This window comes from Phalacrocorax aristotelis, chromosome 26 (assembly GCF_949628215.1).
Source record: "Phalacrocorax aristotelis chromosome 26, bGulAri2.1, whole genome shotgun sequence".
NCBI lineage: Eukaryota > Metazoa > Chordata > Aves > Suliformes > Phalacrocoracidae > Phalacrocorax > Phalacrocorax aristotelis.
Genome location: NC_134301.1, coordinates 1,398,766 through 1,423,716, shown reverse-complemented (window position 1 = coordinate 1,423,716; position 24,951 = coordinate 1,398,766). Strand labels below are relative to the sequence as shown.

Genomic DNA, 24,951 nt, shown 5'->3' with positions numbered 1-24,951 from the left:
TTTGGTAGAGCTTAAAACATGTTGGTTTTTATTTGTACTTTTCTCCCTGGCAGTTTCTCTAAAGCAGGAGATTATGGAGCAGATTTTGCTTTCGAAATCTATAAAGATAATTAACCTACAGATATTTTACCTCGTTATCGTCACTTCCACGCTTCCCGTGTCCTGCACAAGTATCACATTCCACACCTTGTGTGCCCTCGCTGCAAGCAGAGCTCTCTCCTGTGTTCAGTGGGTGCCCACTGCCCTGTGCCTGGTCCCAACATGCTGCTTGCTCTGATTTTCCTGGGACCTCGCTGGGGGATCTCTGCCCTTGCACTGAGGATCTCAGCATCCCTGGGTTACTCTAAGGCTCTTCCAGGTGCAGGGAGAGATTTAAGGTCCATATTATATCATCTGCACATCCTGTTCTCCGTGCTGGTCCCCAGATGCTCAAGTGGGGGAGGTTTAGGCCAGGATTCACCACCTTTCCCAGCAGAAGGGCTTCCTGGCTGCAGAGCAGCTGCAGTGGGAAGGCACAGCAGCCTTCCAGCCCTCACGGCAGCTTGGAGCAAACTGAACTCAACCCTCGTTGCAGGGCAGAGGGGCTGGAGAAATCTCTGAGCTACAGCCATGCTCCAGCTTTGCTTTCCTTCACAAGTTAATGGCTCTTTCCCAACACCTGGTCCAGCTGCAGCATCATAGAATCATTAAGGTTGGAAAAGACCTCATGGATCATCAAGTCCAACCGCCAACCCAACACCCCCAGGCCTCCTAAACCATGTCCCCAAGTGCCATGGCTGCACAGTGTTTGAACCCCCCCCAGGGACGGTGACTCCCCCACCTCTCTGGGCAGCCTGTGCCAGGGCCTGACCCCTCTGGCAGGGAAGACATTTTCCCTCATATCCAACCTAAACCTCCCCTGACGCAGCTTGGGGCCGTTTCCTTTCGTCCTGTCACTGGTGACTTGGGAGCAGAGACCGACCCCCCCTCACTCCAGCCCCTCTCAGGCAGCTGCAGAGAGCGAGAAGGGCTCCCCTCAGCCCCCCCTTCTCCAGGCTAAACCCCCCCAGCCCCCCCAGCCGCCCCCCAGCACACTTGTGCCCCAGACCCTGCCCCAGCCCCGCTGCCCTTCTCTGGACACGCTCCAGCCCCTCAAGGCCCTTCTTGTCCCGAGGGGCCCAACCCTGAGCCCAGCATTCGAGGTGGGGCCTCCCCAGGGCCGAGCACAGGGGCCCCATCCCTGCCCGGCTCCTGCTGGCCACACCAGGGCTGACACAAGCCCGGGGGCTGGTGGCCTCCTTGGCCACCCGGGCACTGCTGGCTCATGCCCAGCCGGCTGTCAGCCAGCACCCCCAGGGCCTTCTCCGCCGGGCACTTTCCACACGTGCCATAGCGTGGGGCTGGGGAGATGAACAGAGCACAGCTGATGCGGGGATGGGGATCTCGGCCCAGCCGTGGCACTGCCGAGCTGCTGGTGCTACCGCCTTCCGCAGCCATGCAGCCTGCCAACACATCCCTGCTTCCAGACTGCTCAGCATGGGATTTTTGCATCTGAATTTAAGGCTGGGATGACACTTCTTAGCCCGCAGCAAGCAGGAGAGTGACCGGCAGCCTTTACCTTGGGTGACATCGCTGATCCTGTACTTGAAGTCATTGCTACCGCAGGTCCACGTCATGTCCTCGAGGGTGAAGGACTGGTTCGAGCGCAGCATGATCACCTCAATGGCGCTGGATTTCAGCAGGGCGATCTGGTCCTCTGCTGCCAAGTTCCTGGACAGGGGGAAGAGGGTGACGTGAGACCTGTCTGGTGAGCGAAGGAACAGCCCACACTGCCCATGCACCAGGTTCTCCATTGGTAACTTGGTCCCTTTGCTGGGGGCACCCCAGCTTCTCCCTCACCCCAGGTTTCTATGTAATTAAGCAGCAGGTATTTCTGCAGGTACATTTTCTGAGTGGCACCACTCAGCACCCTGGGCACCAGCCTGGAGTTAAACAGGACCTGAAGTCCTTCACAGACCAGGACGGGACCACTCCCATGGTCTCCTCGAGCATCTTTCTTAGGAGCTCAAGCACTTTGCTGACAGAGTCTGGGTGAATCAGACAAGGTAAAATAGGAGACGAGTAACCCCAGGAAGGAGGAGAGGCAGAAAAACATGAAAGTAGGAACAGACCTGGGAAGGGAACAGAGCCTGAGGGACAGCTGTGAAGATGAAACAAAGAAAAGTGATCTGGCTGTGAAGAGTAGGATGGGATTTCCAAGAGCGGAAACCACCACAAACATCAGATCTGGGAGCAAACATCTCACCTGAATCCCGGGATCATTTTGGCAAAGCCGATCACCTTCTGTATGCTGTAGCTGACCAGGTCGGCCAAGTGCGGGAGCATGGAAAGGTGGGAGAAGTCGATGTTCATGGAGGAGCTCTCATCATTCTCCTCGGAGAGGACCAGGTTCGAAAACATCTGGGGCTCCACAGACTCTGGAGAGAGGGAGACGGTCAGAGGGTACCTCGGTTGTGGGCAAGACATTATAGGTGAGGAGAGTGATGCCAGCCCGCAGCAGGAACGGCATCCCGCCGGCCAGGAGCACTTTGCGTTGCGTTTAGACAGCAGGATACGAGGAACGGGGCTGGGAGAGCAGTTGTTCGCTGGCTGCCAACAGCATCAAGACTTTTGCAGTGAGGCCTTTAACTCCTCTCCTGTGCAGTGATCAAGTCTGACCGCAGCCAGAGCAGCGACGATGCAGCCCAGAATTCCCATTCACGCTCCTCTTGGCCATCCTGGAGGGCTCAGACACACAGAGGTCTGCAGGGCCACGATCCAGCCAAACGCTTAATGCTTTTTGCTCCCAAAAAGCCTTTGCAACACCCCCCAGGAAGGTCTTACAGTCAAATAAACTCCCCAGAAGAGGTAAAACAAGGGTCTAAATGGCCAGACTTAGTAAAGCGGCTGCACTTCTACCCCTATCACATACAGAGGGGCGAGTGTGGTACCTGGAAACGTACTGAAGGCATCGGAGCCAAAGAGGTCAGTGGAGTCCTCCGATGACAAATCTTGGGTGAGAATGGAGGGGGACCTTGCTGCACCCCTGTTGCTGGGGTTGCTTCTCACGGGAGGCTGGAAGAGAGAGCAGGATGTGAGGAACAGGGCTGGGAGAGCAATTTGATGGCAGGTGTTCACCTGCTGCCAACAGCACCAGGGTTCTTACGCTGGGGTTTTTAACTCCTCTCCAGGGAGAGGTCATGGGATGAAATGGGTTTGGTGTATCTGCGCAGGAACTGCTTGATCCTGTGCAGGGGAATTAGGGCTGGTGTGCCCTGGACGTACCCGAAACTTGGTGAAGTCAGCGTACGTGGGGTCGTAGGTCTTGCGATGAGCCTCGAGGAGGATGTCAATGACTTTCTGCTGCTCCTCTGAGAGTTTGGGCTTCAAGCTCTCCCTCAGTGCTTCCTCCTCCTTGCGCTTCAGTATCATCTCACGCTTCCTCTGAACTTCCTCGTCTGTCAAGATGACTGCAGGGACAGGGAAAGTGTCAGAAACAGGCGCAGGGCAACAGGGACTGAAGCAACCCCGGGCCACTGCAGCCAGCACCCCCATCACCTTGCTAATCAATTATTAAACCTGCATCAATCTCGTCCTGCTCCTGTCCTCGACTGCCAGGTCACGGCTTCCCGCTATGAGACCACAACGGTTTATAACCCATTTGGGTGCTTTTAGGCAAGGACCAGGTGCAATAAGGTCACGTCAGCGCAGCAACACGTCTGCTCCGTGCTGCAACCCCGCTGTTTGCTCTGTGCTTTCAGGTGAAAGAAAACTTGGTCCTGCAAGAGGCAGGCCAGTGGGTTCATGTCACTCCAGCATGGCTCCTGCGCCGCTGTCAGCGCCCGACAACAGAGGGAGCCCGCTGCGGCATCACTCAGCCTCCGTGTCCCGCTATCACGCTGCAGCGGCGATAGTCTAAGTATCCAGCAGCACTTCTGCAGCATCACAAGTACTTTTAAGCTAAGGGGAGATATAAATGTACCCCCACGCCCAGGGTTAGGTATTTATGGTTTGTGTTAAGGGTGACAACCTTCGGCAGCAGCCAAGGGTTGGACTCAAAGGCGATACGCGAGGCTTCTCGCATTTATTTAGGGAAAGGGAGCTTCCACAGGCAATTTAGGCTCAAATCTTACCTTTATAAAAAGAGCTTAAAGACCTGACTAGGCTCACAGGCTTGAAAGAGCAGAAAAGCAACAGGGAACCGCAGTGATCTCTTGGGGTAGTAACCCCCCATCCTTGTAAGAGTCACACATTCAGAAAAGCTCATTAATACACACCAACCAGCAGGTCCTAAAAATAGCAAGGCCCATTCCTCAAGATGTTATTAGCTCTTTAACCCATCATTAAAAAAAAAAAAACCCAATCACGTTATCTGATGACAGGCGGCTTTCTGCCTGCCTTGGGTTGCACAGAGATTGGATGCTGGGTGAGTCGAGGTGGGACTTGGGACGAGAGGTTGGCGAAGGGCAGCAGGAGCCATGGTCACAGGGCTCGAGGCAAGGAACTGTTTGCAGTCCCTGTTCCCTTCTGCCACCTTTAGCCGACGGCATTTTTCCAACATGTTTTCAAACTTGCACAATCTGAGGGGCCTTGAAGATCTAAGAGGCACGGGAACGACCGGCTCGGGCCAAAAGGTCGCTCCCACCATCGGCACGTTACAGCCAGTTCTGCAGGGAGCAGCACGACTGCTTGGGGAGAAAAATGAGGATTTTGCCACCTCCCATCCTGGTTTTTATTACAAAAGCATCAGATCCCATCCGGGCACTGCATGCAAGAAGGGAAACTTCATAGATGAGGCAGCGTCTGTGGGAAAAGAGCCACGCGGGGCTGGGGAGGAGGATAGGGCGAAGAGCCAAGCACTTGGGCTGTGGCCGTGGTGTTCAAAGTCTTTGCCAGCATGGTCTGTCCCGAGCATCGGGGCTTTGGGAGGGATTAGTGCAGGTGTCTACACCAAGCACAGCTCAGAGCCTGCAAGTGAATCGACCTGAAATTAGGAAGCATCCACAGAGTGGACTAGAAAGAAAAGGATGTTTCTGTGTTGGGGCAAGATTGCAAGGGAAATCTCCATGGGATTTCCCACCCACCTTTAGGAAATCCAGCCCTCAAACAGATTTGAAACAGCGAGGTGACAGCGTTTCTCAGTCTGGTAGGAGATGAAAAGCAAAAGCATTTCCCAAAGCATCACTTAGCAAGGGAACAAATGCTGGCAAGGTTTGTGCTCCCAGGTGCGATCCCCTAAGGCAGCCAGATTTCCCTGTACGGGGTCTGTGCAATGCAGCATCCAGCTCCCCTGCACACCCCAGGGCTGCCGGCTGCACCGAGGCTCGGCAGAGCACGGGGGCTGCGTGCTGCTGTGAACCCATCGCCAAACTGCCAGCCATGGTGACAAAAATGGGTCATGGCTCTGGCCGGCAGCAGGTCCTGGGTTTTGTACTTAATCATAGAATTGTTAATGTTGGAAAAGACCCTTAAGAGCATCGAGTCCAACCACTAACCTGTCGCTGCCCAGGCCACCACTAAACCATGGCCTCAAGCACCACATCTACCCTTCTTTTAAATATCTCCAGGGATGGAGACTCCACCACCCCCCTGGGCAGCCTGTGCCACTGCCTGACAACCCTTTCAGTGAAGAGGTTTTTCCTAATGTCCAACCTAAACTTCCCCTGGCGCAGCCTGAGGCCGTTCCCTTTCGTCCCGTCACTGGTGACTTGGGAGCAGAGACCAGCCCCCCCCTCACTCCAGCCCCTCTCAGGCAGCTGCAGAGAGCGAGAAGGGCTCCCCTCAGCCTCCTCTTCTCCAGGCTAAACCCCCCCAGCTCCCCCAGCCGCCCCCCAGCACACTTGTGCTCCAGACCCTGCCCCAGCCCCGCTGCCCTTCTCTGGACACGCTCCAGCCCCTCAAGGGCCTTCTTGTCCCGAGGGGCCCAAACCTGAGCCCAGCATTCGAGGTGGGGCCTCCCCAGTGCCGAGCACAGGGGCCCCATCCCTGCCCGGCTCCTGCTGGCCACCCCAGTGCTGACACAAGCCCGGGGGCTGGTGGCCTCCTTGGCCACCCGGGCACTGCTGGCTCATGCCCAGCCGGCTGTCAGCCAGCACCCCCAGGGCCTTCTCCGCCGGGCACTTCCCAGCCCCTCTGCCCCAGGCCTGGAGCGTTGCCTGGGGTTGGTGTGACCCAAGGGCAGGTCCTGGCTCTTGGCCTTGTTAAACCTCACCCAGCTGAGCTCAGCCCATTGACGCAGCCTGTCCAGGTCCCCCTGCAGCACCTTCCTGCCCTCCAGCAGATCGACACCCCCACCCAGCTTGGTGTCACCTGCATCTCCCTGAGGGCGCCCTCGATCCCCTCCCCCAGATCCCCAGTGACGACATTGAACAGGACCGACCCCAGCACTGAGCCCTGGGGAACACCACGCATGACCGGCTGCCGGCTGGATGTGACTCCGTTCACCACCACTCTCTGGGCTCGGCCGCCCAGCCAGCTTTTAACCCAGCGCAGAGTGCGCTTGTCCAAGCCGAGAGCAGCCAGCTTCTCCAGGAGGATGCTGTGGGAGGCAGTGCCAAAGGCCTTACTAAAGGCCTATGCTCTGATAGGCCTTGCTGTAGCTCACAGGAGACTAAAACCCAAAGGAAGCCCTACAGGTGTTTTAAAAAAAAAATATAAAAGTCAGATAAAAGGGAGTTACGATTCCCTCCCAGCTTGTCTGGTGCTGTGAACGCTCATGCCATGACACAGCGGTACTTGTGCAAGCCAAGACACAGCCTGGCACCGGCGCTGCGGATTCCCAACCGCCCCCAGCGTTTCTGGTGAAATCGTTCCCGGTGATGCCGGGGAGCGGCAAACCTGAGGCGCGCTTTGCTTGGCCGTGCCAGAGGAACGGCTTCTCAATAGAACCGGTGGTAACGTGGATGAGGGATGTCAGGGCAGTGACTCACCTGCTTTTATAAAGTCCTGGGGAAAAGGATTTGACTCACTCACTTTGTACTCAAAGGATAGATGCTGCCCGCTGCATCCCTGCCTGCCTCAAGGGGGAATATGGGATGGGGAAGCAGCTCAACCCCTGCACCTTCCCCTCAAGATCCTGGCTCACGCCCCGGATCTGATCTCCTCCCAAATCCTGAGCTGGAAACATCTAGCCACAGACTCCTGGCACAACCGGGGATGTGGCTGAGCGTTTGTGGGCTGCCCTGACCCAAAGTCCATGCGGAGGCTGAGATAACATCTGCCCATCACTTCCAGACAGACGCTGGCCCCTTTTTGGGAGACACCACAAGGACAGCAGGGAGAGCCACGGCCGACACAGAGGGTTGCACTGAGGTTGCCGAGCACAGGAGGATGCAGCCAGCCAGGCAAGGATACAACCCTGCCACCCCGGCCAAAAACAGGGACTTGGAAGTGTTGGAGAACGATGTGGAGCAGCACGAAGGCAGACTCACTCCGTCAGGCAAGGAAAGAACAGTCAAATATAAAGCAAAGATGAAGTTTAGGAAACATCAAGCATGAAACGTGTTCACTGGATGGAGTTTGAGCATTTCATTGAAGCTTGAATAGTGGGTGCTTCTGCCTGCCCCAGCTAGAGCCAGGGACACCATCCAGCCCCAGGGATGCAAAAAGCCCCGTGGTTGCTGCCCCAGCCTGGGACAGCCTGCCTGTGGGGTGGCATTCGGGATCTCACTGGGACAGCGGCTGCAGTGAGGACTGCGGAAACACCCCTCGCAGGAGCAGCTTTAGGGTGATTCCTGGCTAAATGAGGGTCAAGGAGCAAAAGAAGCAGTTTAATACGCTGTAGGGACGAGGCATATGCATCAAGATTGGGAATCATCCCCAGAGCAGCCCTGCAGGGTGTTGTAACCCTTCTTAACTGCTGAGGATGCCCAGGATCGCTCTACACCAGTTCATGTAATAAATACTCAGGATGCAGCCTTTAAAGCCAGGGAGTGAAGCCTAATTCATCCCTGCTGCTTCTCCCAAAACCTCATCTTCCAGCCCCACTGACCTGCTCCAAGCCCCAGCTGCGACCACCCCAGACACCTTTGTCACCCGAAAACAGAGCATTTCTAAAGGCGGCCAGACCCCTGCAGGTGTTGTCGACAGTGCAACCAGCAGCAAACAGGGATGGGGAAAGGGGTGGCAGGGCAAGAAAACCCATATTGTATGGCAGGAACACAAACACCACGATGGTGGGAGGGAGGTGAATGGGATGCTACGGGCTGGCCGGTGTGCATCTCCTACAGCACGTGGGTTTGCCTGGAAAGCAGAGAGGAGGAAAGCTTGCAGCAATTTAAGTCGCAGGTCCCAGGCCTGCGCTGGAGCAAATCGGAGCCGCGACAGCAGCTGCAGGGCCGCTGGCTACTGCTCTCCTCCTGCCAAGGAGGTAGTGTCCCTCTGACACAGCTAACTGAAGCTATGCTTCCATAGATTTCAGAGAGGGCTTTCCAGATGCTCAACCCCTGCCGGCTTCCAAGCCTGCTCTAGTTACAGAGGATGCTGGATGTTTCTAGCACGTGCTTCAAGCTCCCCACAGGGAGCAGAGACGCTTCCCGGCCAGCCTGCGAACTCCAGCTGCTGCCAAGTGACGTTTTCCCGGACGGCCACGACTCTTCCCTCCCTCTTGTGTTTTCTGCTTTGCCTCTTGGCCAGTCCCTGGCGTCAGCGTACGTCCCGGAGGCCAGCGTTGCACAACGCTGCTCTGCAGCGGCTCCCAGGCCGGGGAATAACACGTTCCACGTTTGGGACAGCAGGGGCTTTTTTTGTTTTGAGTTATCAACGCCTATTCGGGGAAGCGGAGGAGAGCTGGAAACACCACCTCCCTCCTTGCTCACCCTCATCCTGCAGTCCCACCCTAAACCATCGTAACCCTGCCAGCTACTGCTGCCCTCACGCTGCCTGTCCCCCTGAGCATCTCTGCTCCCCACCTAACCAATTGAGGAAATTTCCCTTTCTCCACACAATCTCCTTCCAGTTTCTACTCCTCTCTCTGGCTTCAAGATGATGGTTTGGTTTTTCCCCTCCTCCCCTTTGGGGATTTTCAACACTGAGAACACAAATCAAGCCTCATAGTGAGGATGCTGAGCATCAGCTGCTCCTGACTTCAACCAGATCCCAGCAAGCCTTTTCCTTGGAAAAGGGGAGGGAAGATCCATGGGGTGCTGATCCCAGGCGAGCTACAGACCTTTCTGCAGCACCAGGGAGGGGAATGAGCTGCAACCACCTTCACCGATGTCCTTCTGCAGCCGTGTCCTCAGACAAACTGCCCCAGGACACAGCGGGGGACCCTCCCAAGGATATTCACTGATTCCCAGCTGACTGGCACCATGACAAGCACAAAAAATAACTCCCCAGCAGCACATAATGTGACGGGGAGAGAATAAGTTCAATGCCATGAGACTGCTGCAGCTCCAGGAAGCTTGTGGGTGCCTCCAGCTGCTTGATTTGGTGATGCGTAATTTATCTTCCTGCTTTGCAGCAACACCTTTAAGATCGTGCAGGGCAGGAGACCTGTCCCTGCGTGCGTATGCTGCAAACGCTGGAGAGCTGTTAAAAGTTGGGGGAGAAGGGGCAGAGACACTAAGCAAGGTGAATCACCCAAAGGTTACAGGTGGCTGCAGAGCCTGGGTCCATCTAATGCCCCACGCTTTGGCCATCACGGCCCCAAAGGATAAAACATCCCTTCCTGAGCTCCAGGCAGTTGGCAAAAGGCAATTTTGCAGGGTGGAAGGGGTAACTTCAGCATTTTGCCACCCAAAACAGTGCCAAAGCCAGCAGGATAGTCCAACAGACCCTTTGCCCTGCTTTAAAGTACATTCAAGTTAAGCATCATCCTAGGAAAAACCAGTGGCAAGCGGACAGGGCAACCAAGGCACCCCTAGGCTGGAGACCTGCCCTCCTTGGAGCTGCCCGAAGGGGAACCACTCCCGAGAGCAGCAAAAGGAGCGTTCCCAAACACCACGGCTGTGGCTGCGAGGTTGATTTCTCCTTGGCCGATCGCTCGCCACGCAGCCTTGCAGGCTTGCCCTGCGCTTTACCCCGCGCAGATAAGACAGGAAGAAAACCACAAATATTTGCTAACGTTGGCTGCGGACGGCTTGGGGTGAACCCAGGCATTGTGACGGGGCTATAAATCCTGCTCCGGCCTTATGGCTGTAACCTTGGCTGCCCTCCAGCTTCGACCTCCTCCCCTGCCTGTTCCCTCCTCAGGGGACAGTGGCTGCCCCAACACCGTCCCCGGCTCCCCGGTGGCTCAGGGCTTTCGCTCTGAGCTTGAACACACGTGATCCCTTCCTTGCTTCACCTCCCTGACAAGCACCGGCTCCTCCAGCCCATCACCGCAGCATCTGGTCCACAGGTTCGGCTGTACCCAAACTTGGATCATGTGTCGGGGAAGGGACCCTCAGCACGGCTCAGCCCTGCATGGGTGGAGCTGAAGATGTCTAAAATCATCCAGGCCATCCAACCACGCCACACTCGGGGGATGGAGAAGGGTCTGCTTGCACCAAACCCCAAATTAGCACAGGCACCAGGTCTGCAGGGGTCTGCCCTCTTCTTCCTCCTCTTTATCCCCATCTCACTCCCTCTTTTCTGCTTCAGATTCTGTTGGCAGCGGGGTCAAACTGGCCCAGCCTTGCCTGTGACAACCCTCATCGCCCTCAAAGACAGCCTGGGGAAGACACAAACCCCCCTCAAGAGCTTCAAGATCCCTGATTCGACCTAAAAATAACAGCAGCACACCTCGTTCCGCTTCATTTAACCAGCAGCAAAGTCCACAGGAAGGCTATTTTTAATCTCTTTAGGTTAGGTTTTGTTAAGCCAGTAACAGTTTGCTAACGGGGTCGTTTACAAGTTAACTCCTGCAGAGAGCACACACTCCCCCGGGACCTGGCCCCGGCTGGGTGCGAGCACCCTGTGCCTCGCTGCCGCTGAATTTTCCGGCCTTTCCCAGGTAATTAACCAGTACAAGTCAACACATTTCCCTCGTTAGCAACAGCTACACCAACTGGACCGCACCAATGGGCTACCATGGGCTCACACGTCCTCATATTCACCCAAAACACGGGTACATATAGTGTGTTACATGGTCTTTTTCTCCCTGTTTATAGGACACAGCTGCTAGGTGAAAAAAAGAAGCTCCAGGAATCTTTTCTTCATCATGGTTCTGCTTGATCTTTGGGACAATTGGAAATTTAGGCTTTTTTTTTTCCTGCAAACACCTACAAGCTCTGATTTCCTGAAGGACCCGGCTGCTTTGGTGGCACTCTGCGACGTGGGATGCTGTTTGCTCTCTGCTCACCACGTAAGGAAACGAGCACCACTTTCATTTTCCAAATTTTGAGGTCCATCAATCATCCGATGTGACGTCCTGTTTGCACCGTCCCCTAACAGAAGGCTGTTATTTTGGTTTGAATACTACGCGAAGAACAGCCTTCTCCTGAAGACTTAGGACGCGGAAAGCATGTGTATGTAGGAGGAAGTGTGTCAAACATTTTATTTTTAAAAGCTGCTTATCTATAAATAGAGTTGAAGAAAATAAATATTTGAACAACATTAGCGTGTTTGGATTGGGTTAAAAACTACTTTACTTCCCTCTGCTATTTATTTAAGTCTCTGCTGCGCACGTGGCTGGACGGACAGACCCGCTTTGCAAGAGTAAGGGCCCCAAAAGACATAAAAACCCAAGAGGTATGGCAGAGCAAGACGCGAGCCGGTTCCACGCTAATTACTGTCGCTGTGGGGAAGCTCATTCAGCTCTCATCCCTGTTTGGATGCAGCAAGGAGCATGCAAAAACACGTTGGAGAGGACGACGACTTTGCACGGGCAGGTTGGAGTAAGTTCAGTCAGTGTAACTGGGAGTTAATCACAAACAGCCCCAGATGCTCTAAGCTGATGCTCCCCCCTCTCCCAAGAGCCAGCAAAGGCAACTTGGCTCCGATAAAAGCAGCTCCCCAGATCACTAACCACCACAGGAACAGCCTCAATCATTAAACAAGCTCCTCTCAATCATTACCTGCCACATCCCCTGCCCTTTGCGTCCTCTTCGAGTCCTTATAGGGCTTTCAGGTTTCACCCTCGCGTGCCTGCCTTCTGCGCCGCACGGTAATTGAGGAGGAGGAGGACATCACCGGGCGAAGCCGGGCCGCTCCCCACGGGACGCGTGTCCGCATACTCACACTCTTTCATCATGCCGATGTCCACGCAGCGCTTCAGCCGGCAGGCCTGGCAGTGCCGCCGGTTGTCCTTGGTGATTTTGCAGTCACTGTTGAAGGGACATGTGAACATCGCTTTCCTCTTCATGCTTCTCCTGGAGAGGAACAGGGGGGAAAAAAAAAAAAAAAAAAATAGATTTTGGGTCAAATCAACACCGTTTTGACATCGCAAGAGGCCACTCCAAACATCAGGAAGAGATGCAAGTACAAATCTAGCTCTCTGAACAGCAAACGGCTGGAGAGAGATTGCTAAGAGGATGCTGGAAACATCTGACCTGACTGTTCAGCTCAGCTGGTTGCTTGAGAAGACTAAGCTGGAGAGGCTGTACCTGGTTGGGTGCATCTACAGGTTTGATCTTAGACGTTCAGGCGTTGCTGGACAGTATGGAAAAAGGACAACCTCTTACAAGGACACAGCTCAGGGGTTCAACCACAGGTTAAGCAGCTTTCTAGTTTTGAACAGGTATTTTGAAGGGCAAAAGAAAGGTGGAAAGGTTGTGGAGAAACCCCCACCCGCAGCAAAACAAACTAGAGTGGAGGCCGGCATGTACCAGAGCAGCCCATGTTATTAAACCTTTACCAGCCTTTAAAGCCTGGCTTTGCTAGAAATACTGGCTGGAGCGCATGTTTATGTGTGCAGGAGAAAAATCTCACTGCAGGATACAAGAGAAACAACACTTAACACAATAACCCTCTCTTCCACCCAAACCACACCGTGCCACGTTAATCTGCTGCTGCAATCATGACTGTAAAACATTCCAAGTACAAAGGGTCAAAGCCAGAGGTCCCAGCAAGAACTCGCCCTTCTGCGGGGCCGTCCTGCGCGATATCCACTAATGACACATTACAGGCATAGCTGAGCTGGTCCATTAAGGGCAGTTTCTCCTCTGGGCTCTCAGAGATGCCCCGTCTTTGCTTCAGAGAAAGTTACTCAATGATCTGCCATGAGCAAATCAAAATTATCTCCGGATTTTCAAGTATTTCTAAAGGTGCTGCTTGCTTTAAATGGAGGCGTGATTTTGAATGGAGGTTAAACCAAGCCTAGGACGCCTCCAGGCTGGAAAGTCAGAGCGAGGATATTCAGAGATAGAAGCAGAGCTGAGACACAATTCAGGTACAACAGCCAGGAATCTGCCACCAAGTTAATGCTGTATTTCAGCACCGGCATGAAGAGTCTCCTGCTAGAAAGAGTCTCTCTTCTAGCAATAAAATCCCTGCACAAAGCTGAGCTGATGGCGCACGACCCTGCGCTCCACAGGCCAACAACGCGGACGTACCAAACGGGGGAGTCTGAGAGGGCGACGGCAGAGAGGCCCCTCCGTCCCAGGAACGGCGCCAAGCCTGCGCTTATAGGGTATAAATATAAAATATGTTTTTGGGCTGCAGACCCGAGCAGCGTGTAGCGTGCAATTAGAGGCTATTTTAAAAAGGGAGATGTAAACAAAGAGGCTTTACTCTCCCTTTGCCTCACAGATGAATAAATGCATTTAGGGGAATTAATACAGGAGAGGCGGGTGGCAGAGCCCTCCATAATCTGCCTTACGCTCTTTCACCCAGCAGCTGAGTCTCAGTTTATTGCTTTTCTCTGGGTTTTCCCCTTCTACCAAGACCAGCAGGACCTTCGCTTTCCCGGGAACGGGGACGAATGTTGCTCAGCTCAGGGGCACGTCAGGATTTAGAACTGACCATCCCAAAATCTCCCAGTTTTGGTGAGCGTCTCGAGTTTTGAGCACCTGGGGCATGCAGGCAGCTCGTCTTTTCCCCTGCAGCCCAGGGCAAGGCTGGGGAATGCACAAATAAGCAAGAGAAACACGAGGCCCTTGGGCAGGGAAGATGTCCCGTCTGCGAGGGCAAGCCAACATTATGGTTTTGGTATGAAAATTGTAGTTTAGTCGAATACAGGGTGGCTGGACACACAATAGAGGGTTTCTAAGCAGTCGCTTCTCTGCCCCAAGGGTCCATGGCTCTCGACTACGAGGGGCCCCACGTTACACCAGCAGCACAGAGGAGCGGCCGTCTACCCCACAGCCGGAGCTCACACTGTCCAGCTCCGGTATATTTTTATAAAGCTCCAGAACTACCCATTTCAAGGCTCATTTAAGATCTGTGTCTCAGGCAAGCTGCCTAATGTTAAAAATAACGAGATTCCTCCCTGCACAAACCCAGTCTGCGGGTGAGAGTAAACACGGCCACAGCCAGCAGCAAGGGAAGCTGGGGTTTGCTGAGCAGGGAGAGATGTTACTTTGAGGTCGGGGTGGCAGGAAAAATAGGCACAGCTTTCCCATGCGTGCAAATGCAGCATTGCAAAGGACAGGCTGCTGTGCACGGAGGGGTAGCATCCGTCACTCAGGGTGCTTGCAGGATGCCCATCTCATGGAGGCAGGAAGAGCCCATCTGGTTTTGTCTTGCCCAGCAGATCCCATCCCTGATAGAGAGCACTCCAGCCACACTGAGGTCTGATTTGCCTAACTCCAGCTCTGCAAGCCAGGAAACCTGACCTTTAACCACCCCGCAAGTGTAGCGGTTGAGCCCCATCCTTGGTAGGCACACGTCCGACAGCCCTCCCTAGCACACTGAGGAGAAAGCGAGCCCCGGTGCCTCTATAAAATGGCTTTTAGGTTATCAGAGATGTGACGTTACGTAAAAACCAGATGGTGAATAACAGCCCCGACCAGAGTGGGGGCGAAGCCCAGCCCAGACCTGCATCCTACGGCAGATATTAGTGCAGTTCTTGGGCCTTCCCCTTTACCAGCCAGGACTGATCTTCAAAGTAACTCTGAGTTTTTTATTAGCAAAATGGGCTTTCGATACACAGCTCTCACATTTGCAGAACCTGTGAAATACCGTTTCCTGAAAGCTACCCTACTCATAACCAAACCCCGCAGCGGCGTTCCTGGCACGTCCTTTCCATCACCCACCACATGGCTACTACATGACGAGTCATTTTGGCACCAAGGCTGCAGCAGAACCATCTCACGCAGCCATCATAAACCATTTTTTAGGATAATCCCCTGTTTCTCCCCCATTACACCTACACAGCCCTCCAGGGAAGCCCCTCGGTACACCAACAGCCAAGCCAACACCAGCGCAGAGCTGCAGCTCCCTGGCACCTGCTTTGCATCCGTTTGCATTTTCTCCCCCAAACCCTGCCAGCTCCATCCCCCACATCTGATCCCAGGAACCCTCCAGACAACCACATCTTTCCCTGAAGTATCTATAGAGACTTCTGGGGAAAAAGGAGGAGGGGATGGATTTATTTTAAAAAGTGTCATGTAGAACATGGCAAAGAACTGGGGAAGATTACAGGAGTGGGAGATGCAGTGATGCAGACAGGATGGGTGGGGACTTCATAGGTTTTGAAATACCCGGAGCCTTTCCAAGCAGCTCTGCTGTTAATGCCCAGTATCATCGCACCGGGGGAAAACTAGGACTGCAGAAGAAACCAGAGAAATCGTGGACGCTTCAGCCAAGTCACAGCAGAATAAATCACTCGGGCTTAGTTGCTTTTTAAGACCTCCTGAACAAACAGCAGAGCTCAATAAAAGGCTACTGTTGCCGTTGGCATCATTAGTAAACAGCGGACTTTGAAGCAACCAGCCAAAGGTTGCCTCACGCCTGTTTGTGCCGCTGGTTACGCGTGCGTCTGAGCACCCAGAGGTGGCAGTAAATTGCTAATGCCTTTTACAGAGCCATTAAACTCAAAATCTCCTGGGGGACTTCATACCAGGGAATCACGTCACGCAGGTACGTCGTCCCCGTGGAGGTCCTCCAGCAGTTCTGCAGCCACCCCAGCGAGCCAAGGCTCGTGTCTGCAGCCTGAGTGCACTGGTGAAAAAAAAAAAAGCTGTGAAACCTTCCCAGGGTTTTGCTGTTGCAGTTCGATATTCACAGCTGCTCGCCCTCTTTTAGCCCCATCCAGCCAAGGCTGCAAGTCTGACCCCCCGGGTACACGTAATCAGCCACCACAAACTGATACCAGCACGGGGGGGTGTTTTTTTGCCCCCTCAAAGACCTGCACAGGGAGCGCAAGCTGGAAGTTAACAACCAGCAAGTGCACGCAGACACAGCCCGTTTTAAAACCCAGGGTGCTGGCAAAGGGCTGCATAGCTTTTAAGGAGAGTTTTAGGGGTCCAGGCTCTTCCACGGCAGTGCTGCTATATTTTAATGCAGAAAGCACTTAGATACTGTGGCAGCAGCAAGCATTAATTAATTCACTGATTGAAAATGGCACTTAAACAAGCCTGTGTAAGCAAGAGGGAGCACACCAAGACCTAGCATGGGGAGAGTGTGCTTGGAAAGCAAGATTAAAAGTAGTAGTAAGAGCCTTAAATTGAAAATAAATGCTTTATATGGGGCATGAAGGGCTAGCTGAAGATGAGAGCTTTTCACACCATTAAGATGTCTGTTCAGAAATACTGTCACAGTTTTAAGTCTTGCATGATTACAATGGCATGACAGTAGAGGTGGGGAAGCACAGCAGCAGGGCTCTCAACATCAGTGCAAGAGCCACATCGCACCCAGGAATGGTTTGTTGAGCAGCACCGGCCATTTCAGAGGTCAAAAGCCAGACCGTTGTCTCTGTGGCCACAACGGGAACAGGGAAGGTCAGGGACGCTAGGCCAGAGCACCTGAAAGAAGAGTTACTCATTTAGCAGCAGTAATTGAGGAAAATGTTGTTGCTCAGGTTGGCCAGGTTTTGAAGCCGCCCCGTTCGAAAACAGACTGCGGTATGTGAAAACCCCCATCTAGCCCCGAAATTCCTGCAAGAGGAGGAGTTATGACTTTGCTGTGAAAGTTCAAGCTCTGGTTGCTGTAACAGCCCAGCTCAAGGTGTAAAGCTGGGCGCTCGGGTGTTTGCAATCCCGCAGCCACCTGTGCCACCGTCTCATTACAGTGCAAAATACTTGAGCAAGGCTTTTCCCAGCCAGTCCCACACCAATCATCATCTTGCTTCATTTCGCCAGCGCTTAGTCATTCTCTCACTTGGTGCAAGCGATCTGAACTCCCACGTGAATGGTTCGGCGCCGGCTGTACGGGAGCATCGCCTCGACAGATGCGGGGGCAAAACCAAGTCGCTAATATCCACACACCTGCAACTCTCCAGACTCAGGGACCACAGCAGCTTCCAAAGATATTTCTGCCATGCTGAGGACCAGCTTGAGAGCACACAAGACCCCCACCTGACAGGGGGAAAAAGCCTCGAAACAGCTGCATATCCAGCCTACAGCTACTTTAAACCCCGCAAGGGCCAGAGCTGGGAGCGAAAGACTGCCTGATTTTGGAAAGAGCTTGGTGCCCACTCCAGCAGGTGGGCAGAGAGCACCACGCATCTCCATTCACAAGCATGTAGACCTTCAGAGCAGAGGCAGCTTGCTTTAAAGAAAAGCTTGTGGCCATCATACCAGTTTAGTTTTCAAAGACTGCTAGTTTCAGGTGTATTTTTCCCAGGTGCCGTCCACAACGTGCTACATCCCTGCCTATGCAGCACGTGGAGGTCTGCAAGGCTCCCAGACAGATGGAAATCTCTGGCTAAGGGGTAAACAACCTATTTCCTGGTACCAGGGTGCCACAAGAATGGAAATAATTTGTGATCTCTCCATCATCAAGATTGCAGACAGCTGACATGCCTGCAGATGTAGGCACAGGTCTGGCAAGACCATCAATAGCCCAGCTTTGTAGGGATGCAGGTAACTGGAAGAGCAGCCAGGCAGCACCCTGAGGGTCAGATCGCCTGCTCCTCAAGGCTTGCTGGTTATGGAGTAAAATTCCTCCTCCCTGAAGACTCTCACTCACCTGAAGAAGCCCTTACAGCCTTCGCAGGTCATGGCATTGAAGTGAAAGCCAGTGGCTCTGTCCCCACAGACGCCGCAGATACGGGGCATGTTCCTGTCGAACTCGCCGGCTGGGTCGGGAAGCGATGTGCTAGCAGCCATAGTCTCCATGTCTGGGACAGCAGAGAAAGCCAGGTATTTTATTTTGTAAAGCTATCACAGCTATACTAAAAGCAAATTAGATACAAGTAAAGGATTTTTCCTTGTCAGCACAAGCCGGCAAGAAAAGCTTCTGTGTTCCGCCTGGCTCTGTGCACTAACACCAGCAAAAAGCAGGTTTAGTGCGTGTACAGGTTTACTCACCTACCCAGTAAAACCAGGACCGATCCCCACTTCCCGCACCCCCAGCCTTAAACACGCTGCAGAGCTTATGGTAGTTTGCCCTGCATCAGGGAGAAAACTCCTATAAGCCTACCCCAAACCCAGATCGTTTCCCCACACACGCTCCTTTGCGTTTATTTTCAGAAAGCCTTGAAGGGAGCAGAATTCACCCCCATCGATGCTGCAAAACCACAGGGAAAGAGGTCACGCTGCCTGTACGCTGGCGCAGAATTTCCCTTGCGCTCAGACAGGAAGCGGCACCGGCACACTCACGCCAGCTCCCGTAAGTAAGAAAAAAAAATCCCAAACGCAAGTCAAGCGAACATTGTTTAAAAAAAAATAAGTCCTCAACAGGGACATAAACAAGCGAGGGAAAAAATAGCACTAATGCAGATCGCTGAAACTTGCGGAGTTTTAATATAAATACGGAGCTTTTAATAGACTTTCCCTGCCTTACAATATCCACTGGTAGAAGTCTGTCTCCTATCAGAAAGGCCAAATATCTAAAAGCACTGGGAAACTAAAAGTTAGAAGCTCTCATGGTGCCAAATCTTGGTAAAGGCCACGCTGAGGGTGAAGTTTCGCATAGCACCATCCGGTAGCTCGGTAGGACGGGCTGTGTTTGTAGCTCAGCTCACCCTGCGGCTTCTCAGCAGCTCCCGTGCCTCGGTCTCCCCATACACAGGGCAGAGTTATCCCACCTGCGCATCCCAGGGTGAGCAATTTTAAGTGGATTCAAGAGCTTCAAGCAAGCTGTTTTAAGTATGGCTAGGTGTTTTCTCAAGAGGCGCTACAGATAGCTGCGGCATCTAGGCTGCCTTCAAAAGGCTTTTAGCTGGTGCTAGAGTTGCCCTGTGTAAAATACTCTTATCACTCAGTAACTCCAAACAGTGAGTCTGGAGCAAAAGAGAGTTCAGAAAAAAGGCAGGAGAACAACCCTGCAATTTAAGTCTCACTGTAAGCCTACTGGAGTGCTATTGCCTGATCCCAATAAAGCCTGGACTCCCCTGGATCCCCTGCCAGCAGCTCTGCAGAGCTGCCACATGAAGCCCAAAGGCCCTACGGCCAGCAAGGGATATCCCCGGAGTACCTGGGCATGCATAGCTCCCAAAGCAACTCCAGGAGCATGGAGTTTTCTCTACTCTTGGTTTCATCTGTCCCTACCTGAAACAGCACAGCTAATGGTCCTGGCACCTTTAGACAGGAGTTGTAGTCACCTACGCTGCTTGGAGAAAGCTCCCAGGAAAAGACAGAGGGAACAACCCCAAGCAGAAGATGCTCTGTGCAGAGGAGGGCTAGTGTTTACCTGTATCTGGAAGATACGCTACGCTCTGCTGGTGCATTTCCCAGGAGCTCTGGAGCCGGGACATGGAGCCACCTGCAATTAAAAAGACAGACAGGACATGGTCTGAGACAGCTCAAAACCTATTGAGGTCAATGAGTCAAAGGAGGGCGTGCAGTCGGACACCCCGGTCACAGCTCGCTCCAGCCCCTTGGCAAGGTGTGAGCACCGTGCCCAGGGTGGGGTGACCTCAAAATAGCCTGCCAGCTCGGGGGCCGCTTGTCTGATTCCCACACCACCTCCTCGCTGTGGATCCGGGAGAGGATAGAGCAACAGCCCGGCCACCCTCCACGTGCTGGCGGGTTGCTAAGGGAGCGGGAGGAACGCGCCGGCACTCAGAGCAGACACCCTCGGTGAGAGCAAGGGCACAGGAAGGAAAGAAGACAGCGAGAGGTGCTCAGCTCGTTCCTTCACCCTCAGTAATATTTTCCTATAAATTTAAATTTCACAATTCAGCCTGTCAAGCGTGCAGCAGCGTGAGACCCGCCGGCTTGCGTGGGATGGCATAAAGCAGAGCTAAATGGCTGCTATAAACGCAGGCTCTCATTCAACAGAGCATGTATGCTCAAAGTCAATGGGATCACTGCAGCACCGAGTGGCGGGAGTTTCCCCTCCCTTCTTGTGTCATTTTGTTCTTTCAGCAGCTCTGCTCCTGGATGGGAAGCACCACACTGACACTGGGCTAACACGGTGCTGGGACAGAGCCTGGAAAAGGTTTTACTGAGCTGCTTTACCTTCCCCGAGCTTCTCCTCGAGGCCTGGCTAACCTGTATTAGCAACAGGCTGACGGGTTGGCTTCTCCCCGTGGGTCACCCCACATGTTCAACACAGGCTCACAGCCCGAAATGATGAAGGTGCCACAATGTAGGGCCAAAGCAAGGAGAGCTGTGGGTTCAAACCACATCCCACAGCCAGCCAACTCACAAAACGTGCCTCCAGGAGGGCTTATTTTCCCCACGTGCTGTGCTGCGGGGTGGTGCTGCAGCTGCCGCTGAGGGTCGTGCCAGAGGTGAACCACAGGGTGCCCTGAGCTGGGAGGGACTCGCAGGGACCACCGAGCCCAGCTCCCGTCCCTGCACAGGACACCCCAAATTCACACCGTGTCTCTGAGGGCCTTGGCCAAGCGCTTCTGGAACATCGCCAGGCTGGTGCCGCGATGCCTCCCTGGGGAGCCTGTGCCAGGGCTCCACCACCCTCTGGGGGAAGGACCTTCTCCTAATGCCCAGCCTCACCCTCCCCTGGCACATCTCCCTGCCGTTCCCTCGGGGCCTGGCGTTGGGCACCAGAGAGCAGAGACCAGCCCTGCCCCTCCTCCTGCCCTCGGGAGGGAGCTGCAGAGCGCCATGAGGGCTGCCCTCGGCCCCCTCTGCTCCAGCTGAGCAAACCCAGGGGCTTTGGCCGCCCCTCGTACAGTTTCCCCTCTAAACCCTTCCCCAACTCTGTGGCCTCCTCTGGATGCTCTCCAGTAGCTTTATACCCTTTATATTCCCTATATCCTTTATATCATTGATATCCTACACCCTGTGGCGCCCAGCGCTGCCCACAGCGCTCGAGGTGAGGCCGCCCCAGCGTGGGGCAGAGCGGGGCAATCCCCCCCTCGCCCGGCTGCGATGTAGGGCTCGGTGCCCCCCAGGGCACGGCTGGCCATTCGAGAGGGCCAAGAGCCACACTTTGGGATCTCCCCCTGGGAAAGCAGCGCACGGTGGAGCTTCTGGATCCAGAAGCCACCCAAGACTCACTCGTGCTTGGAAGAAACCTGCTCAGGCCAGCTCCCAAGCACCGTGCTGAGCATCCACCTCCATCCCACCAGGTTTCAAGGTCTGCAGGGGGAAGTAGGGCACAGACAGCCCGGAGCAGGCTCGCCTTCCTGAAGGGCTGGATTCCAGGAGTGCCAACAGCCGCCAGGTACTGGGCCATGGCAAAAAACACCTGCTGAGCACCCAGACTGGAAGCTGCTCCATTGATCATGCAGGGCACCTCTCTCCAGCAAGCAGCAGGGCTGCTTTTGGACAAAGACCCTTGTGGAGGCCTCAGCAAACCTTCTCCCTGCCATATGATGCACCATTTAATACTTCTCCAGTGCTTTGTGTTGCTCCCTGCTCTAGCACGTCTTCCCAGGACCATGCATAGGGATGCTGACACTGCCAGTATCACGAGGCAGGATGGGGAAAGCAAGTACTGATGGCAACCAGTCAGCCTCGGAGGGGTCTCCCCTTATCCTCATGCTTCTTGCTTTCTCCAGCTCCCAGTTAAAAAAAAAGCAAGAGGTCACTGATGTTCATTAGAAAGTAAGTCTGAGCCAGATGTAATTCCCACATGGATGACAGCGCTGCTTCAACCTACCACCTCTGACTTCTTGGAAAACGTTACTCAGCCCCATAATGGAAGTGACGTCAGTGAGCAGGGTGGAGCGTGCACAGGAGTTTCCCTCCGCCCCCATGAAAGGTTGCTCATTCATCAAACCTGACATTTAGCGTTCACGTCTTGGAAGAAGCAAAATAATTTTTGTTAGAAGCGCTAACCTCTCTCAGGCAGGCACCAGAAAGGTCAAACCAGTTTTGTAGCCGGTTATAGCAAAGCTGCAGCAACCCTGTTGTCACCCCAAAGCGCCAGGGTTGGCTCTGAGCAGCTGTGCTTCACTAAAGCTGAGGTTTCTCACCACCTCATTCTCAAGGCGCCAAATCCACGCACAGGTCAGGAAACTTCAACTTTTAGATGATCCTTTTTTTTGGGTTTGTACAGAGCTGTCACAACAGCAAAGCTCAAACAGCCCCAAGATGGTGCCAGGGAAGGCTGCACGATTGTTATTAGCAACCAGAGCCCTCCGCTGGGATACTGCCAGGTGATGAAGCAGCACAGAAGCCACCACAGTCAAGGTTTAAAAGACACAGGGGAAAAAAAGCTCCCCTGCAGGAGATGCAGAGGGAAAGAACAGCGCCAATCAGCCCGCTGACTGCTGTGCGAAGGGCTGCCGCTGGTAGCTCGGCTCCAGCCTCCCTGCCAGCAGCTGTTATTTCGGCCAGGGTTGCGATAGAACCCTGGTACCTGGGATGCTGGGAGGATGTGGCAAGGCAGAGGCAAGAGCTTGCTCCCCCTGCGCACCCCTCCCTGCCTTACCCGGAGGGGTGACTCACTTCTGCTGGCCGCTGGTGCCAGGAAGACGCAGCCCGAGGTGGTGCCGTACCTCCCCTTTGGTACATCGCTGTGGCACAGCTGGCCCGTCTCCCACCGGCGTGCGATGGGCCAGCGACACAGCCCTCGCGCAGCCTCCATCGCCGCAACTGGAGGAGTCATTAATCGCAAGCAGGAAACGTCTCCAGCTTTGGCCTCCAGCCCTGTCTGACTAACCGGAGCCTCGCAGATGTGGACCGGGGGCAGGCGGCAGCTTCCCAGAGCAGGTGGCTGATGGTCAAGCGTGGACGGAGCCGCACACTGCTGGTTGAAAGCCCTGCGTGAGCAGCGGTTCACCAGCTGTGCTCAGGGAAAGTAACACACAGCCAGGAAGCTAAACCACATCTGTTAGAAACAAGCCAACTGTACAAAGAGGAGAGCATCCTCTGGAGGGGTTTGCCATTCCCCAAACGTAACCCAGCGTAAAGGAAACGGGGCAAGTCACCCTGAAAAGTAGCGTAACAGGCATTGGAGCCACAGCCCAATGACTGTGGGGTGGCTGCACGAGTGCTGGGACCTCTGGTGTGGGGTGCAGCAGGGGGATCACGGCTCCTGGGGGAGAAATGAGAGCATGGAAAGTTTCCTGCTCATACAGGGAGATGGGCAAGCGTCTGCTCTTCTTCCTCCTTTATGCTGAGCCCAAGGAAGAATCCTTTACTTTTAAGTCTCCTTTTATTTTTAAGTACCCTCAGTAGCCACTCGGGGACTGGTAGGAAGTCTTTTGCTGTAGGCTTTTCTCATGCTTTATCACTTTCATTTTTCTCTGGACAACTTGCAAAACTCAGACTCACAGCTCATCAGGACTTGGCAGGAGGGAAAAGGCTTCAGAGGACGATTTGCTCCAGCTGAAAGCCTTAGTCACTCCCATTCCGTGTCTGCACGGCAGCAGGTTTCCCCCCCAGCACTGAAACGCCTCCTTCCAACAGGACATTCCTCCACTAGCCACAGCAATAGGCAGAGCTGGGGGTAACACGCCAGCTAAGACAAAACCAGAGCCAGAAACCAGCGCTAGAGGCCAATGCGTAAACCCCAGCATGGGAGGCTCGTCCTGGGGCTGCTGCTCGGGTGGCAGCTGGGCTTCAGCTGCCCCACGCTTTCCTGACGAGCAAAGCCAGAAACACATTTAAACATGAACACCCAGAGTAAGAAATATGTAGAAGCAAGACCAGGGCTTTGTCTGACCAAACATGCAGGTTTGTATTCAGTCAACTGCTCCCCAGGAGGTTCAGACTTTGCTGAAATCTGGGGAAGAAACAAAGCCAGTTAAGGAACAGCTGAACATTCCCAGAAAAACAAGAGTGACATTTCACTAAAAAGGCTTTGAAGTATTTGGAATTTGAGACTAACATCATTAAACATTTTCAGGATGCAGAAAATAAAGTGTTACAATACCGTGAAAGCATTTGTCACGTTCTCAATATCTTTTGGCTCCATCAAAATAGATTTTTTTTTTTTTGTTAATTTATTTGCCAAGCAAAACAAAAAATCTTTACCTGCATGGCCTGAAAGGAACAGGCTGGTTTCTGAAGTCTAAGTAAATCCTCACCCCTGGCACCGCTCTGACTTGCTACTAAAGACTCTGTTAAGCCTTGGAGAGACCCACTCATTTACATGGAGGTTTTACTATTTTCCTGGCTCACACTCAGTTAGCACCACTGTTGACATGTCAAAACAAAATGATGCTCCACGGAGTCTCTGCAGAGCCTCTGGCAGCACGCTTGCATTTTAAGAAGCCTTTTTTCCCCAGTACAAATCAGCCTATTCATAACATCTAGTTGCAGCATGTGAGCAACCCCTTTCTCCATTAGAAAAGGACAATTAAATGATTTCCTCCTGGAGCTCCAGGGAGCCCTGTTATTCAGCTGCTTTCCATAATTTATTAGACAGCGGACTGACAGCCTCCCGGGAAGGCAAAGCACTGCTCCCACACGAGCCCAGCACCAGCCCACGTGTGGCTCTGCACGGTGCACGTGGACGGATGTAGCAGGTGAGGCTCCCTGCGCTGCCGCGTGGCTGGATCCCTCCTGCCGCCGCTCACCTCCATTTCTAGGTTGGTGGCTGCAACCTTCTGGG

At 53.8% G+C, this 24,951-nt stretch overlaps 1 protein-coding gene across 7 annotated transcripts in view; it reads right to left on the bottom strand.

Annotated features, from left to right (window-relative positions):
• VDR (vitamin D receptor) overlaps positions 1 to 24,951 on the bottom strand; it is a 41,795-nt gene that overhangs the window by 1,638 nt on the left and 15,206 nt on the right. For 5 of the 7 annotated variants that reach the window (XM_075075821.1, XM_075075824.1, XM_075075822.1 and 2 more), the window contains 7 exons: positions 19,672 to 19,743; positions 18,007 to 18,157; positions 12,178 to 12,308; positions 3,304 to 3,488; positions 2,970 to 3,093; positions 2,285 to 2,456; positions 1,598 to 1,749 (listed from right to left, as the gene is read on the bottom strand). In XM_075075821.1, coding sequence (XP_074931922.1) covers positions 1,598 to 1,749; positions 2,285 to 2,456; positions 2,970 to 3,093; positions 3,304 to 3,488; positions 12,178 to 12,308; positions 18,007 to 18,157; positions 19,672 to 19,735 — 979 coding nt within the window. In that variant the 5' untranslated portion in view covers positions 19,736 to 19,743. The remainder of the gene's footprint in view (positions 1 to 1,597; positions 1,750 to 2,284; positions 2,457 to 2,969; positions 3,094 to 3,303; positions 3,489 to 12,177; positions 12,309 to 18,006; positions 18,158 to 19,671; positions 19,744 to 24,951) is intronic. The other 2 variants (XM_075075826.1, XM_075075827.1) reach the window with 1 other exon arrangement.